Source organism: Pyrgilauda ruficollis, unplaced genomic scaffold, assembly GCF_017590135.1.
Source record: "Pyrgilauda ruficollis isolate IOZ18807 unplaced genomic scaffold, ASM1759013v1 scaffold39, whole genome shotgun sequence".
Lineage (NCBI taxonomy): Eukaryota > Metazoa > Chordata > Aves > Passeriformes > Passeridae > Pyrgilauda > Pyrgilauda ruficollis.
The window spans coordinates 4,797,710-4,812,098 of record NW_024525378.1 but is presented as its reverse complement, the minus strand read 5'-3'; the positions used below and the strand labels follow the sequence as shown (position 1 = coordinate 4,812,098).

Below are 14,389 nucleotides of genomic sequence, written 5' to 3'. Positions count from 1 at the left end.
GCTCAGTGTGTGAAATACTGTGACTGCATTGGAATGAAGTGATGTAGCAAGTGAAATGTAAGGAATGAGTGTCTATTGCAAGAAAACCTGAATACTGGGGGAGTTGATCTTTTTCAACTCTGAACCCTTATTTTCTAAAACTGTAGCTCTGTGTATATATAATGTATAGCTATTATTTAAATTTTCTATTTCCAATAAATATTTTGATAGTTACAAACTATAAACCTGCACCTCTGCACTTGAAAATCTGTTTCAGTGTGATCAGTGATGTGATGATGTAGTGATTTTATCCCAGCATAAGGAAACTGTTACTTGCACACAAATAATTTTGGGTGACAGTAACTGTGCCTGGGCCACCATGGATTTGTTACACGGAATCTTTGCCAGAGGGATCACAATTTGACACTTCCAAGATGCTGAACTGGAATCTGAATGCTGAATCAGGTAACTGAAATGGGAGTTTTTGTCCCCACTCCAGTGCCACATATGAGTGGATGGTTTGGCAGGGAAGGAGCAGTTGGATATCCTTCCTTGTTTTCCCCTGAGTCCTTCCAAGGAGGGAACCTCTTGTTTAGGAATTTACTGGATGTTTTTTCTTTTGTTACCTAATTTCACAGCCTCAGTCTCCAGAAAATGAAGAACAAATACCAAGTAAGGGTTAAATTTAACTTTACTGCAAGGTTAATGAAAATTGAACAGGTAACTTAGAAAATACATGGAGAAGCTTGGAAAGCTGGAGTCAGGACCAACTGCAACAGGAGTTTCACAAACACCTACATTAAGATGAAAAAAACCCCCCACTGTGGCACAGTGTTCATCCAGCTCTGATGAAAGGGCATGGAGAGAAGGTCATGCACAAGGAAAAAGCTTGTTAGAGCCACCTCCTGAGCAATTACAGCTGTAATCTCTTGGGCTGCTTCTGAATTTCATCCCTGGATGAGAGGTTCAGTGCAGGAATGTACGAACCAAGGCTGACACACAGTGCTGAAAGTTTTCTCTGTCTCCATTAAAAAGTCCTGGCCCAAACTAGAGCTGATTTGAGAAAGATGGCTAAGAGTATCAGTCTAACCAAAATAGAATTCCTTTTCAGTTCTACAAAGAACAGCTTTGAAGGCAAATGTGTTTGTGAGGCTTTTGGCAACGTTCTCTCACAACAGTCTTTATTCTATGGCTGCAGCAAAGAAATAGAAGTAGAGAGGAAGTTCCAGTAGGTTCTTAGAGGGATTTTTACAAGAAGCTCAGAAATGCATACTGAGTTCACAAACTGCTGCTGAGCAGGTGGAACAGTGCAGCTTTAGCAAAAGCTAGCAAATACTGTTAAAGACTGACTGACAGCTTTGAAAATCCCTAACAGGCATTAATCAGAGCACTGAGATCATGGTGATTGGAACAGCAATTCCTCTTGAACAACACAAAGCAGTCCCAAGCACACACAGAGTTTGACACCATTCACAGGGGCGCAGCAGGGCCGTGGCACAAAGGTTCTGCTGTGCCCTGGGGGTTTCAGCAGGTTCCAATGGCACTTGATGGACTGGGAAGAGCAGGCACTGGGACACAACAGCATGGCTCATTCACCCTGCATAAGGACCAGTGAGGGCTGTAAATCAGGTACAAAATACAAGGCTGACACCACCCTGTGTCTGCTTCAAATACAGCCTGTGCATTCCCTAAACAACCTGGGAACTGTCCTCAGTGTCCCCCTCTCTTTTCCTTTCCTTCCCCTGACCAACTTTCCTTTATCACGTGCTCTGCCCTCAGCACCCTCTCCCCAGGGCACCACCACCAGCAACTCACTTGCCCTTGAACAGGTGACACACAAGGGGGTTTAAAATCCAATTTTGCCTCTTGTCATGGAGTAGCCCAGCTTGGCCTCGTTGTTGATGAAGGACATCAGTCCCAGGTAGGTCTCGATGAGGATGGGCCGCTCCAGCACCAACACCCCGTTAGCACTGCCTGGCACTGGGCCCTCCTTGTGGGCTTTCTTCACTGCCTGGATCAGCTGTGTCTGAAAGTTTTCCAGCTGGAAGAAAAGAAATCATCTTGCTTTTGCATTGTTTTGCAAACTGTTAAGCAGATAGGGAATGGTGAAGGATTAGCATTAAAGCTGTAGCTGTCAGGGCTCTATGGGCTGTGATAGTCACAGTCTGATATTTAACCTCAGTGATTCAGTGATTTCACACAGGACACTGCTGATATGTGACTTAGGGTGAACATTTATCAGTGACTGGGTGTTTATTTCTGACCATGGTTCTGCCCTGATCACTGATGTGTTATGCTTAACAGTGTTCTAATTTTAGGCAAACCTTCAGAGGGAAGCACCTATTACAAAAAGAACAGAGAACCAACTCGGTGAAGGTTTTCAGTGAGCAATTAAACTGTCTGTTAATTAGCTGGCAGATGAGAAGTCCATGAGCCTATTGGGTAAGTAAGAGCAGAAACAGCCCAAGACCCATTTGCTTTTGGGCTTTACAGGACTGTGCATCTTTGGAAGTTTTGTCTTCTGTGTTTCGTCCAGTTATGGGTGACTGGCAAAAGTGGGCAGTGGGGCCACCTTGCAAGTCAAAATTTGGAGACTGGGGAGATGGAGCTCCCAGTTCCACCTCTGATGTAACTGATTTTGTTTGATTAACTGATGTGTTGTGTTGAAGTTGTGTCTACCCTACGAGCTCAGCGAGCTGCCTGGAGCAGCTCCTTACCCGGCACAGGGACGAGATCTTCTCATCAGCATCTGCCATGGGGTGCTCGGTGAAGGTCACGTAGGGGATGTTGGTGGACCAGGGGTTCCACCTGTTGATGAAGGAGGCTCTGCTCTGCTTGTCCCACTGGATGCGGATACCGACACCTTCCCTCCTGACAGTGCAGAATGAACAGGGGAAAACTTGGCTTTGAGCAAGGTTAAGTACACATGTTCTGTCTGAAAAAGACCTACTTGGAACCAGAAGCTGTCTTGACATACAAATTATAGTAAATTTTACTGAAGGAAAGAAACGCAATAATTCAGCCCCTGGAACGTGCAAAGGGACATTCTGGCCACCTGGGACTCTCTGTCCATCCTTCACAGCCTGTGACAGCCCCTGTGTACAGGGGACCTGCCACTCACAGCTTTCTACTCACACTGAGCTGGTATTACTACTACTGCATTATGTAATGGTGAGCGTTTCTGCTCCCCAGTCTACTCATCTTATCTTGAAAGTTCTTGAGCAACTTGCTGTTAGTGCAACTACTCACCACCCCAGCAAACCAGCAGCTACCCTGAGGACTTCTGGTAAAGCTTCAGGAATTGTTTGCAAAGTTAAGCAAACAAAAGGAAGAATTCTCAGACCATTCCAGTGGTCAGGCTGACAGCTCAATCTGTTCCAAATAACCTGTGGCTGCTTACTTGTTGAGAGATTTGGGTGGGAACACAAACTCCCCCACGGAGATGGTGTCCACAGCACTGAGGGCAATCCTGGTCACATGCTGGCACTGCAGGCTGATGAAGTTGTACTTGCAAACCAGGAGGGACCAGTCCGTGATGAGGACAAGGCGCTCCTTCTCATTGTTCCAGTGATCGATTCTGGGGAGAGAACGCCACTGAGCTTTAAGTGCTTCTGACTCCTGGCTGGGAACACTCAAGAGTTTGGCAGAAAGCAGAATTGCTGAGGAGAACAAATCTCAAGTCCCGGTGACGCTGTATTTTCTGTCACTTTGCTTTGAATCAGCAGGGCCAGTGCAGGGCTGAGAGTCTGTGCCCTGCTGCACACATGGGGCTTTGGGACAGTTTGTTAAAGCTGTGCCAGAGATTTACTGCAGGCGTGGGTTCCCTGTGGGACTGGATTTCGTAAGGGGTTAACTAGGGAGTGTTGATCTGGAGCTGGAGGGCTGGGTTATAAAGAAATAATGAAATAATGATGGCTGCAGCCAGCCTGGGCCACTCCGGGCCCTGTGTGGGCGTTAATATTCGCCAGGTTACATACAGAACAGCGCTGCGGGCTGCGCGGCTCTGGACCAACCCCGCGGGGCCGAGGCTGCCCTGGCTCTCCTCTCCCCGCCCGCAGCGCCCGTCCCGTCCCTCATGCACTCACTCCGTGAGCAGCCACACGCTCTGCACCTCCCCGTCCTCGGCGGGCAGCACGACCACCCGGATCTCGCTCACCGCCTGCTCGATGGTGCCGGGCTGCGGGGGAGAAGGCAGAGTTAGGGCGTGGAGGGGAGAAGGGAGAGCTCAGGGCTGCGGGAGAGAAGGCACGCAGAGGTCAGGGATGCGGAGGGAGAAGGCAGAGTTAGGGCGTGCGGGGGGAGAAGGCGGACAGAGCTCAGGGCAGACAGAGCTCAGGGCCTGAAGGGGGAGAAGGCACAGAGAGGTCAGGGCTGCGGGGGGAGAAGGCAGAGTTAGGGCATGAGGGAGGAGAAGGCAGACAGAGCTCAGGGCTGAGGGGGAGAAGGCAGACAGAGCTCAGGGCTGAGGGGGAGAAGGCAGACAGAGCTCAGGGAGCCGCGGCCGGCCCGCTCCCGTCGCGGCGCGCACCCGGAACACGAAGTACTGTCGCAGGCGGCCGGCGCGGCCCGCGGTGCGCACACTGAGCGGCCGCAGCGTCTGCCGGGCCGGCGGCACGGCCGGCTCGAAGGGCGGCCCGGCTCCTCCCGGCACCAGCGTGGCCGCCCCGGGGCTGCCGGGGCTGCCGGAGCCGCCGGCCGGGCCGGACTCGTCCGCGTCCCGCAGCTGCAGCATCGCGGCGGCGCCGGGCGGGCGCTCGGAGCCTTCCGGGGCGGAGCGGGGCGGGCGGAGCGGCCGCGGGGCCTCTCGCTCCGCGCCGCGCCGGGAGGCGGCACTGCAGCCCCGGCAGGGATGCTCGGCCGGTACCCGGCGGGATGCGGGACGCACAGCTCCGGCCGTCGCACGCTGGGGCTGTACAAAGCGCTGCGTGCTGTCATTATCCCTCGCTCAGAGCTGATTAGGTAGCGGGTACCATCACTGTCGCATGGCCGGGGCTGTGTCAGGTGCTGTGAGCATCGTGCACACCTTCTGTCAGCTGAGGGAGTGACATTTCAGCCAGGAAAGAAAACTTGAACTTGTTAATGCCAGTTAAATCATAAATCTGACCTCAGTGTCTCATTTCTCAGTCACAGTCAGTAATTGATGGTTAAGAAAGAGTGTGACAGGAATGAAAATGGGCAGTGTGTCTTCTCCACTAAAGTCTGGAGTCTCCCGGTTTCCAGGACTGTGCAGCTTGGGCACCATCCTTCTGGCATGGTGGAAATTATCAGGATGACGATCTTAATCTTTCAGAGTTTGAACAAGGGAAATGATGAAAAACACCTGAGTGTGTCATTTATATGGATGACAACTCCTAAAATCCAAACAGTTGCCTGGACAACATGGGTTGTACAAGGTGTCAGGTGCTGTCACCATCACACAGCAGGGCTGTACCAGGCGGTGGGTGCTGCCACATCCCCTGCCCAGAGCTGGGTTAGGTACCAGGTGTTGTAGCTGTCACACACCTGGGGCTCTGTGAGGTCCCAGGTGCCACCAGGGTTGCACACCCAGAGGTGTATGAGGCCTGTCTCAGCCCTGCTGTGGATTTTCAGGGCTAAGACAAGAACCCACACACGTCACACAATGAACAGTGGGAGGCCCTGAGCTCAGCCAAAATGATGCTCTGCTCTGCCCAGGTGGTCTGGGCAAGACTCATATACTCATAAAGGAACAAGATGTGTGGGTCTACAGAGGCCAGGCAGAGCTGCTGTGAGGCACATCTGGGTCAGATGTGCAAAATCCTTAAATATGATCAGGACAGAGCTTGAGAAGGTACCAGAGGAGGGTGGGATAGGGACAGGATTGTGCATGGAGAGCCCTGGCGCCCATATCACATCCAGCACGCTTGATAGCAAAGATTAAATAATGCTGGGGAATGAATGGCACGCTAATGTTTCAGTTTCTGTGGTCTCTGGCATGACTGCAGATATTATCATCAGTATTTATGGAACTGTATCAAATCTTGGACCACTTTCAGGGCTCTTTTACATGGAGCCAGAGGATGACATCCTTGGCGGGCGGCTGTGCTGGGAAATGATATAAAATTGAAAACATACTAAATTGACTTCACAGACAGGGTAGGGTTTCAGATATCTGTCTTTCACATGTGTCCCATGAATCCCCCGCTCTCCACAGCCCTTGCTCACATGGGCTTTTTTTTTAGGTGGGAAACCTCACTACTGGCTTTAAAGGGACTTTAAAAGGACTGCAGAGCTGAGTTTGTGCTGGGTCACTCCTCAAAGCGCAGCTTTTCCTGTCTGGGGTGGCTGTGGCTGGGAGAGTGACCACGCCAGGCCAGCCAGGACCCTGCAGTTGTGTCCCTGGCTGTGTGACAGCCAGGATTGTCACCTGGCAGCGTGGCAGCTGTGGCTGGACCGATCAATCCCCATCCTTGGCCTCGGGCCGTGTCCTGGAGAGGGAGCCCGACTCCCGGCTCTGCCCAGTCCCTGCCCACTGGGAGGAATCCCTGGAAGTCTAACTGTGAGCAGCCTGTTTCCTACTGTAAGAAAGTTCTAACTTTTTAATCCCAGATAGAAAAAAGAGAGGCCTGGATTTATTGCATCCTGGAGCTCTCCATGTTGTTATAAAACATCTTTATGTAGCTGCCTTTCTTCTCAAGGAAGAATGAATGATGTTTTCTTCCCATCCGTTAGGCTTGGCTGATATTTTACTGCTAAGTGGAAGCATTAACCCCCCTCACCTGCTCTTTTCTCTTACTTGAGGATTTATGGCACTGCTGTGACCTTGGGAGGGTTCTGCTGTAAGGAGCAGCTGCTTCAGTTTTTTCCAAGGGCCAGCAGCTTTTGGGCATGGCCCTTGGGGACTTTAGTCTTGATTAATGGTTGTCCTTCACCCACAAAATATGTCCATGAAACTATCCCAGCCTTCCTCCTCCTTATCCTGCTTCTCTGATGGAAATCAGCACCTGCCCCAGGCCAAGTGAGCTCTGGAGGGCCCTGGGGCAGCTCAGAGGTGCCCAGCTGCTGCTCTGGTTCCTCCTGGCCCTTGGGGAGGGTTTGCTGGCAGGTGCTTGAGATGTTTAGTGCAGCATCCCTGCTCTCCTCTTCCTCCCCATCCTGCTGTGCCAGCTGCTGCCAGCAGAATTTCCTTGGGAAGCCATCAATTTTGTTGTCTGTTGGAGTGCATGGGAAAGACTGAATGATTGAATCTCTGTGGGATGTTTTTCCAGCTTCTGAGAAAGGGATTTGGGCTGGTGTGTCCGCACACAGCCTTGGGTAGTGCAGAAGAGCTGCATGTGGAGGAGCAGCCCCGAAGCACCGCTGCTCCATCCCTCCATCCTCCCCCTCCTCTGCTCGGGGCTGGGCACTGCTCGTGGGAGGGATTTCTGACTGACAGCGAGGAAAGAGGCAAGAGAGCATGTGAGGGAAAGGAGCCGGACCTGGGAAAGGCAGGGGGAAGTTTTGTTAGTCCCCTGGCCCGCGGGGAAGCTGCTGTGGTGCGTGTGTGCGCGGGAGGAAGGTGCGGAGCTGCGGCAGGAGGATGCCTGCACCTCTGTGGATGGAGTGAAGGATCACCCTGCCTGCTTCGGGAAGAGCCCTGCGAGGTGAGATTCTCCTGCCAGAAGAGCACCCCTCCTTTCTCCTTCTCCTTCTCCTTGCCAAGGGCTGGATTTGGAAGTGCCTGGGGAAGGGGATCGCAGCTCCGGAGCAGCTCAGCCCACATGGGGCTGCTCTGCCGGGCACAACCCAGGTCTTGTGAGCCCCCAGGTCCTTCAGCTTTGTCGGGAAGCAAATCCCAGAGGGAAAAGTCACTTCAGTGCATTTCGCTGCGAGCAAACGAGCATGAGAAGCCGGGCTTGGTTTGGGGAAAAATCCAGCTGCAACCTGCGCTGTAATTTCCAATGGAGTGAAGAAAGTCGCTGAGCGGAACCCAGCGGGAGGAAGCATCCAGGAACGATACGAGGACTCCCATAGCTTTGTCCTCTGCAAGGACAGACACTGGCACGTTGGGAGCAGGAGCCTGTGGGGAGGAGGCTGCGGGATTCCCGGGATAACCGCTGGAAGCACCTGGAGGGAGAGGAGCAGCTGCCATGGAGTTTCCTGCCGTGGCACTGTCACTCATCGTGGCGCTGCGAATGTCGCCGCTGGCTGCTGGCAGCAAACTGCAGCCCCACATGTGAGTAGGAAGAAAAGAGCTCCGGAGGGGTTTTGTCGGGCAGGGAATGGAAAAGCAGGAGCCAAACGCAGTGTTTTCAGATCACAGAGTGAAGGGGCAGTGGGGAGCAAGCTGTTGTGGGTTTCTTTATTTACTTCTAGATGTGCAGAAAAGGGGAATAGAAAATTGAAAATGTGGATAGTGTTTTCTTCTAGGAGGGAACTCCTTGGTTTAGCTGAAACTTGTCTGAGTGCAAGAGATGATTCCTGTGTGAATACTTTGCCCTTTCTTCCAAGACCTGCTGCTTTTATTTCATTTCACAAATCCTTCTTATTCCACGTTCCTCCCTGCCCGCTGCTGTTACTCCAGCAGCACGTAGGCTGCTCTTTTTAATTACATTTTACAGTTACAGTTTGGTGTTAATCATTTGGCTGCTCTGGAAAACTTCCTTGCAAATTTGGCCTCCTGCCAGAAGATGGTCTCTCAGAGCCAGGGGATCACTGTAATTCCCTTTGTCCATGGTGTGGGGTGCAGACTCCAAGCCGCCCTCCCCGAGGGGTTTAATTCTTTACAAAAAAGCCTGTCCTTTAGAAGATAAAGGTTTTGGAAGAAGCAGCTTTTTCTCCCCACGTCAGGGTTCTGTGCTCCTGCCCTGACAGTTACTTTCAGGACTTCTTGGACAGGGCACTGGAGCAGAGCCCTGTGCCAGCACGCCGGGGTTGGAATTGAGCAGCCTGGAGAAGTCGGATGCCAGCTGTGACCTCTAAGCTTCACCATGTCCAAATGACTTATTTTCACTTTTTTTTTTTTTTTTTTTTAATAGAATAGAAAGTTTTCTTATCTCGAAGAAACTGTTGCTCCTGTTGGAAGCAGCAGAAGCAGCCCCAAATGCCAAGTGGCTCGTGGAGTTAGGGAGAAATGTCTCACTCTTCATCCTTAGTTAAACCCACTGACTTGTGCTTGGAGAAAGAGTTTGGATTAGAGAAGAAACAAAGTACATTTCTTTGATTTATTGGAATTAGCCTCACAGCCCTTAGCTCTGAATGAGCATGAAACCACCCCTGTGGCTGGTGGGCCTGGCACCGTTTCTTTTCCCTGCAGTGATTAACTCATTGAGGGGGTGGATGCAGGAGGTTGCCCAAGCCCTTCCTGCCCTGCCAGCAGGAAATCCAGGCAGTGGGAGCGCTGCACCCCTCGCAGCTCTGACCCCCTGTCTTGGTTTGAACAGACAGGTGTCTGCTAAGGAAGGCAGGAACCTATCTTAATAGATGAGGTAAAATATAAATTTCTGTTTATAATATGACATATTAGAAATGGCCAGTAAAGAGATGAGGCAAAAGATAAAAGGAGAGAATCCCCTGGGGTAAGTGGGACTGGGTCTCAGGGAAGGGGTGGGATCCCTTGGAGAGAGGGAGCCGAGGGTTTTCCTGGCATAATCCACTGGGAAAGTGGGATAAAAAGTAGATATTATTTACTATATTATTTATAAAATATCTGTTATTATATATATGATATATAATAAATAAAACCAATGTATATATACTCAAGGTGTAAACCCTGAGTTTGAGGGAGGATTGGTTGTGGAAGAGATAAAGAAAACCTGCCAAATTAACAGAAGATAACTGCCCCACCTCTAAGAGATGATAAGAGAATACACACCTGGCTAAACCTGAGACCCTCTGGATCCCCTGCATCCCTCCCATCCCTGCATTTCTGTGTTCCAGGCTGAATGTGTGCATGGAGTAGGAACTGCGGCAGCCTCACAGCTGTGATCCCCTGCATCCCTCTGGTTCCCCTGCATCCCTCTGGATCCCCTGCATCCCTGAGAGCAGGAACTGGGGATCGTGGGGCTGTGGCAGCCTTGCAGCTGTGACTCCCTGCATCCCTCTGGATCCCCTGCATCCCTCTGGATCCCCTGCATCCCTCCCATCCCTACATTTCTGTGTTCCAGGCTGAATGTGCATGTGGAACAGGAGCTGGGGGTTGTAGGGCTGCAGCAGCCCTTCACAGCTGTGCCCCCCTGCATCCCTGACAGCCCTGCATTTTTGTGTTCCAGGCCGAATGTGTGTGCAGAGCAGACAGGAGCTGGGGGTTGTAGGGCTGCAGCAGCCCTTCACAGCTGTGACCCCCTGCATCCCTCTGGATCCTCTCCATCCCTCTGGATCCCCTGCATCCCTCCCATCCCTACGTTTCTGTGTTCCAGGCTGAATGTGCACGTGGAGCAGGAGCTGGGGGTCGTGGGGCTGCAGCAGCCCCTCACAGCTGTGACCCCCTGGACCCCCTGCATCCCTCTGGATCCCCTGCATCCCTCACAGCCCTGCATTTTTGTGTTCCAGGCCGAATGTGTGTGCAGAGCAGAAACTGGGGGTTGTGGGGCTGCAACAGCCCCTCACAGCTGTGACCCCCTGGACCCCCTGCACCCCTCTGGATCCCCTGCATCCCTGTCATCCCTACATTTCTGTGTTCCAGGCTGAATGTGCATGTGGAGCAGGAGCTGGGGGTCATGGGGCTGTCGCAGCCCTTTGCAGCTGTGACCCTCTGCATCCCTCTGGATCCCCTCCGTCCCTCTGGATCCCCTGCATCCCTCTGGTTCCCTTGCATCCCTCCCATCCCTACATTTCTGTGTTCCAGGCCAAACGTGTGTGCAGAGCAGGAGCTGGGGGTCATGGGGCTGTGGCAGCCCTTTGCAGCTGTGCCCCCCTGGACCCCCTGCATCCCTCTGGATCCCCTCCATCCCTCTGGATCCCCTGCATCCCTGACAGCCCTGCATTTCTGTGTTGCAGGCCGAACGTGTGCGCAGAGCAGGAGCTGGGGGTGGTGGCGCTGCGGCAGCCGTGCGTGCAGGCGCTGAGCCGCGCTGCCCGGGTGTGGAAGCAGGACTGCGGGGAACGCCGCTGGTGCGCGGGCTACGAGCGCAGGTGGGTGCTCTGAGTGCTCCTCCCTCCACCTTGGGCTGCTCCTCCTGAGAAATGGAAAGTTCCACAGACACTAAGGAAGTGAGGGCTGATGGCTAAAATAACAGTAAATGTGGCTGTGGTGCAAGGGATGGGGTGGGGCAGGGACTGCTGGGGTCAGCAGGATTTGCTGCAGGGTCATGTCTTGGTTTGGAAAGACAGGTGTCTAAGGAAGGCAGGAGCCTCCCCTGAAATGGAAAATATAAACCACCCCCCCCGAATCGCTATAAATTTTAAATTAAGGGGCTCTCAGGCAAAAAATATGGGAGCGGGAATAACAGTTCTTTATTAGGGAAGAAAATAAAAATAAAGTAAGCAATGCATTAAACTAAAACAACGCTGACAAAGTCAGAACACAGCCTGACACCCTGTGGGTCAGGCTGTTGGTACCAGTCCAATTGGAATTGTGGCTGCAGCCCTCCTGCAGTGCCAGGTGTGGTTCTGCTGGAGCAGGGATCCTGTAGAAGGGTGCAGTCTTCCTCTGAAGATCCAGTGGAAGAAGCAGCTGTTCCTCTGAGAAATCCAGTGGAGAAAGCTCTGCTGGTGTCCCAGACTCTCAAGATTATATCCAGGTAGGAATGCTTGGCTCCTCCCTCTGGGCTCACATCTCCCATGGATGCTGTAGTTCTTATCAGCCATGCAGGGACATTCCATAGCCTGTTATCAGCAGATGTCCCCAAGGGAGGATTGGCTGTGAAAAGATAAGGAAAACTGCCCACTGAACAGAAGACACCTGCCCTACAGATGGCAATAGAATACAATCTGCTTGGCAATCCAGGACAGGTCACCTTGTTCCTTTCACTCCCTGAGCTGGACCATGCTCAGGTCCATGTCAGAAGAGCTTGAGCTGGGCTTGCACAGGTGAGCACAGGGCTGGAACATACCCTGAGTGCTTGCCCACCTAATCACAGCATCCCTTGGGCTCCCAGCTGGCCAGGGATGGGAGCCCAGGCAGGCCCTGCAGAGGGGGGCCCTGAACAGTGTTACAGCACAAAAAAGGTGTAGCATTCACATTCTCTGAAAAAAATACAATAAAAAGGAACTTTTCTTACCTATGCAGCAGCCAAAGTACAATGTGCCCAAGCTGCTTCCACCCTCCACCTGCTCTTCCGGCCTCATTAGGGAGTACAAGCATTTGCAGAATAGAAATTATAGTTGTCGTTTCAAAGAAACATCTTGGACTCAAGACAGCTTTTAAGTCCTGACTTTAGGAATTCCTCCTAACCTGTAATTGCTGGTAATTACCCTGGTGATGAGATTTGTGTCCTGGTAACAAAGGAGCAAACAGAGTCTGACTCTTGGCTGTGTTTTCAGGGAAGGCTTTGAAAGGATGGGTGTCCTGTCTGCTTCCACTTCAAAGGCTGGGAGCTCTTCAGCCCCAGCAGTCCCTTCAGCTCCTTAAGGGATGGGTTTGACATCACACATCAAGGGACTGAAATGAAACAACTTTCAGTTCTGCTTCGTTACAAATATCAGAACAGCCCAGTGCTAAAACTGATCCTGATGGAAGCACAGAGGGGAAGCCACGGAGGGATCTCACCCCAGGAGCTGTGAAATCCAGACAGGGAAAGGACTATCAGCAGAACATTCCCTGGGCAAGGTTTTGTCCCAGATCTCCTCTCTCTAAACTTCTGGGAGTTCCCATTCAGGCTTTTCCAGGAGCTGGGAGCTGCCCTGCCAAGTTCCCTTGTGCGGGCAGCGGAGCGCGGTGTCGGCACCTGCAGGGATGCTGGAGCTGCTCCAGTTGGACCCGGCTCTGGCAGCTCAGGAAGTGTGTTCACAGCTCCAGGATCTGGCCTGAAAATGGCCTTGGAGTTCCTGGAGGTGACTGGGAAAAGCAGCATCTGCTCAGCTGGAGCATCCTTGGGTGTGTTCCAGCGAAGGGATGTTTGTGCATCCCTTTGTGCAGCGTCCCAGTGAGTGACAACAGCAGGTAGCTTTGCTCAGCCCTCCATAACCAAGCTTGAAGGAATCCCAGCTATCCCAGAGGGGCTGGAAGGGGATTTTCCAGCAGCAGGACACAGCAGGATTCCCTGTGTTCCATTACTTCTGGCTCATTCCCCGTTTTCTGTGCCAGAGACTCCTTAAAACACAAGAGAAAAGAGAAACACTGAAGATAAAGTATCTCCTGTGTGGCTCTTTCCCGTCTGCAGCACCCAGATACCCAGAGGCACCGAGGCTGTCACAATATTTGCCTGTCCTTGAGAGCTGCCTGAAGGGTCTGGAGTGTCCAACAGAGCCACCCAGGAGGGTGGGATGAGGCTGCTCAGGGCACTGCTGGGGCACAGGGAGCCCTGAGCTGTCCTGCATCACTATTTCGAGCTTTTCCTCCCCATTCCTGAGCCTCTTTGTCATGGTCACACCACCCTGCATCCACCATCTCCCCTTCTCCTTCCTGCTGGGCTGGAGAAAGCTCCTGGTACCACGAGGATCCTGGTGGGCTGGAGCCTGGTGCCTGGGAATTGCTTTCTCAGCTGCTTCTGGAACACAACAATTTCCTTCATAATTTGTTAACAGCTCATAGAAAACAAAAAAACCCCAAAATATTGGTATCTGCTTTTATTTTTCTCAGCTGTGCTTCCACGTGCTGGTTGGCACGCAGGAGTTGCTGAAGGTTTCCTTCCCAGGGATTAAAGGTTCACTTTTATTTGGGTTTTTTTTTTTGGTAGGAACATCCAGACAAAATCAAACAAGTCGACTGAGTTAGGATAAATATTTTCAGTGGACATGCACAACACATCTGCTGGTGCCAAATATTTGTTGTTGTTTGCCTGATTCGCTTTGGTGGAGCAGTTTCATGTTCTGCCAAGGGAGCTTTTTAAAAATCAGCTTCAGAAGTATTATCTGTGTTTCAATTCTCACAAACACACAACACCAAATTTCCGGGGCAAAAAATGTGTCGCTTTTATTTATTTACGCTTCAGATCAGTCCCTGATTTACTCCCCCAGCTCCCACCCTGGAGGGAGCTCCTGGGAGTAGTGAAAGGGACCCTCAGTGTTCCCTGCCAAGCTGTGGAGCCTTGCTGTGTCCAGCACAACATTCTTTCTTCTTATTCTTTCTTCTTCTTCTTATTATTTCCTTGCATCAGAAGGATGCTGCTCTGTCTTCCTGGGAAGCACTGTGCAGTGTTTTCCATTTCTGGGGAATTTCTACATTCAGTGTCCCAGCCATTCATCCACTTGCCAAACAAATGCTACTAAATGTTTAAAATCCGGGCCAGATTGACATTTCTAGTGGTTCCACTGGATAAAGCTCTGGAAGCTGCTTTGAGAAGGTTTGTCAGGGGCTGGGTTGGTTATTGTG

The 14,389-nt window shown here is 51.7% G+C and overlaps 1 protein-coding gene across 2 annotated transcripts; it reads right to left on the bottom strand.

Moving 5' to 3' along the window:
- Positions 1 to 652: 652 nt before the first annotated feature.
- TPRG1L (tumor protein p63 regulated 1 like) lies at positions 653 to 4,739 on the bottom strand. Of its 2 annotated transcripts, XM_041476709.1 has the most exons (6): positions 4,508 to 4,739; positions 4,065 to 4,156; positions 3,380 to 3,556; positions 2,697 to 2,850; positions 1,795 to 2,020; positions 653 to 1,576 (listed from the first exon to the last, which is right to left on the bottom strand). In XM_041476709.1, exons 1-5 carry the CDS (start codon positions 4,709 to 4,711, stop codon positions 1,826 to 1,828), a joined length of 822 nt encoding a protein of 273 aa, XP_041332643.1. In that variant the 5' UTR covers positions 4,712 to 4,739; the 3' UTR covers positions 653 to 1,576; positions 1,795 to 1,825. The 2 variants fall into 2 exon arrangements, with proteins under 2 accessions (XP_041332643.1, XP_041332642.1); XM_041476708.1 differs by having other exon boundaries at positions 653 to 2,020.
- Positions 4,740 to 14,389: the final 9,650 nt, after the last annotated feature.

What these genes read in the sequence shown, in the direction of transcription:
- TPRG1L (XM_041476708.1), bottom strand. Translation starts at nt 4,711, where the DNA reads ATGCTGCAGCTGCGGGACGCGGACGAGTCCGGCCCGGCCGGCGGCTCC. An exon ending in GACAGTACTTCGTGTTCCGG is followed by an intron (nt 4,157 to 4,507) that starts GTGCGCGCCGCG and finishes TCTCCCCCGCAG; the next exon opens with CCCGGCACCATCGAGCAGGC. An exon ending in AGATCTCGTCCCTGTGCCGG is followed by an intron (nt 2,021 to 2,696) that starts GTAAGGAGCTGC and finishes CTTTTCTTCCAG; the next exon opens with CTGGAAAACTTTCAGACACA.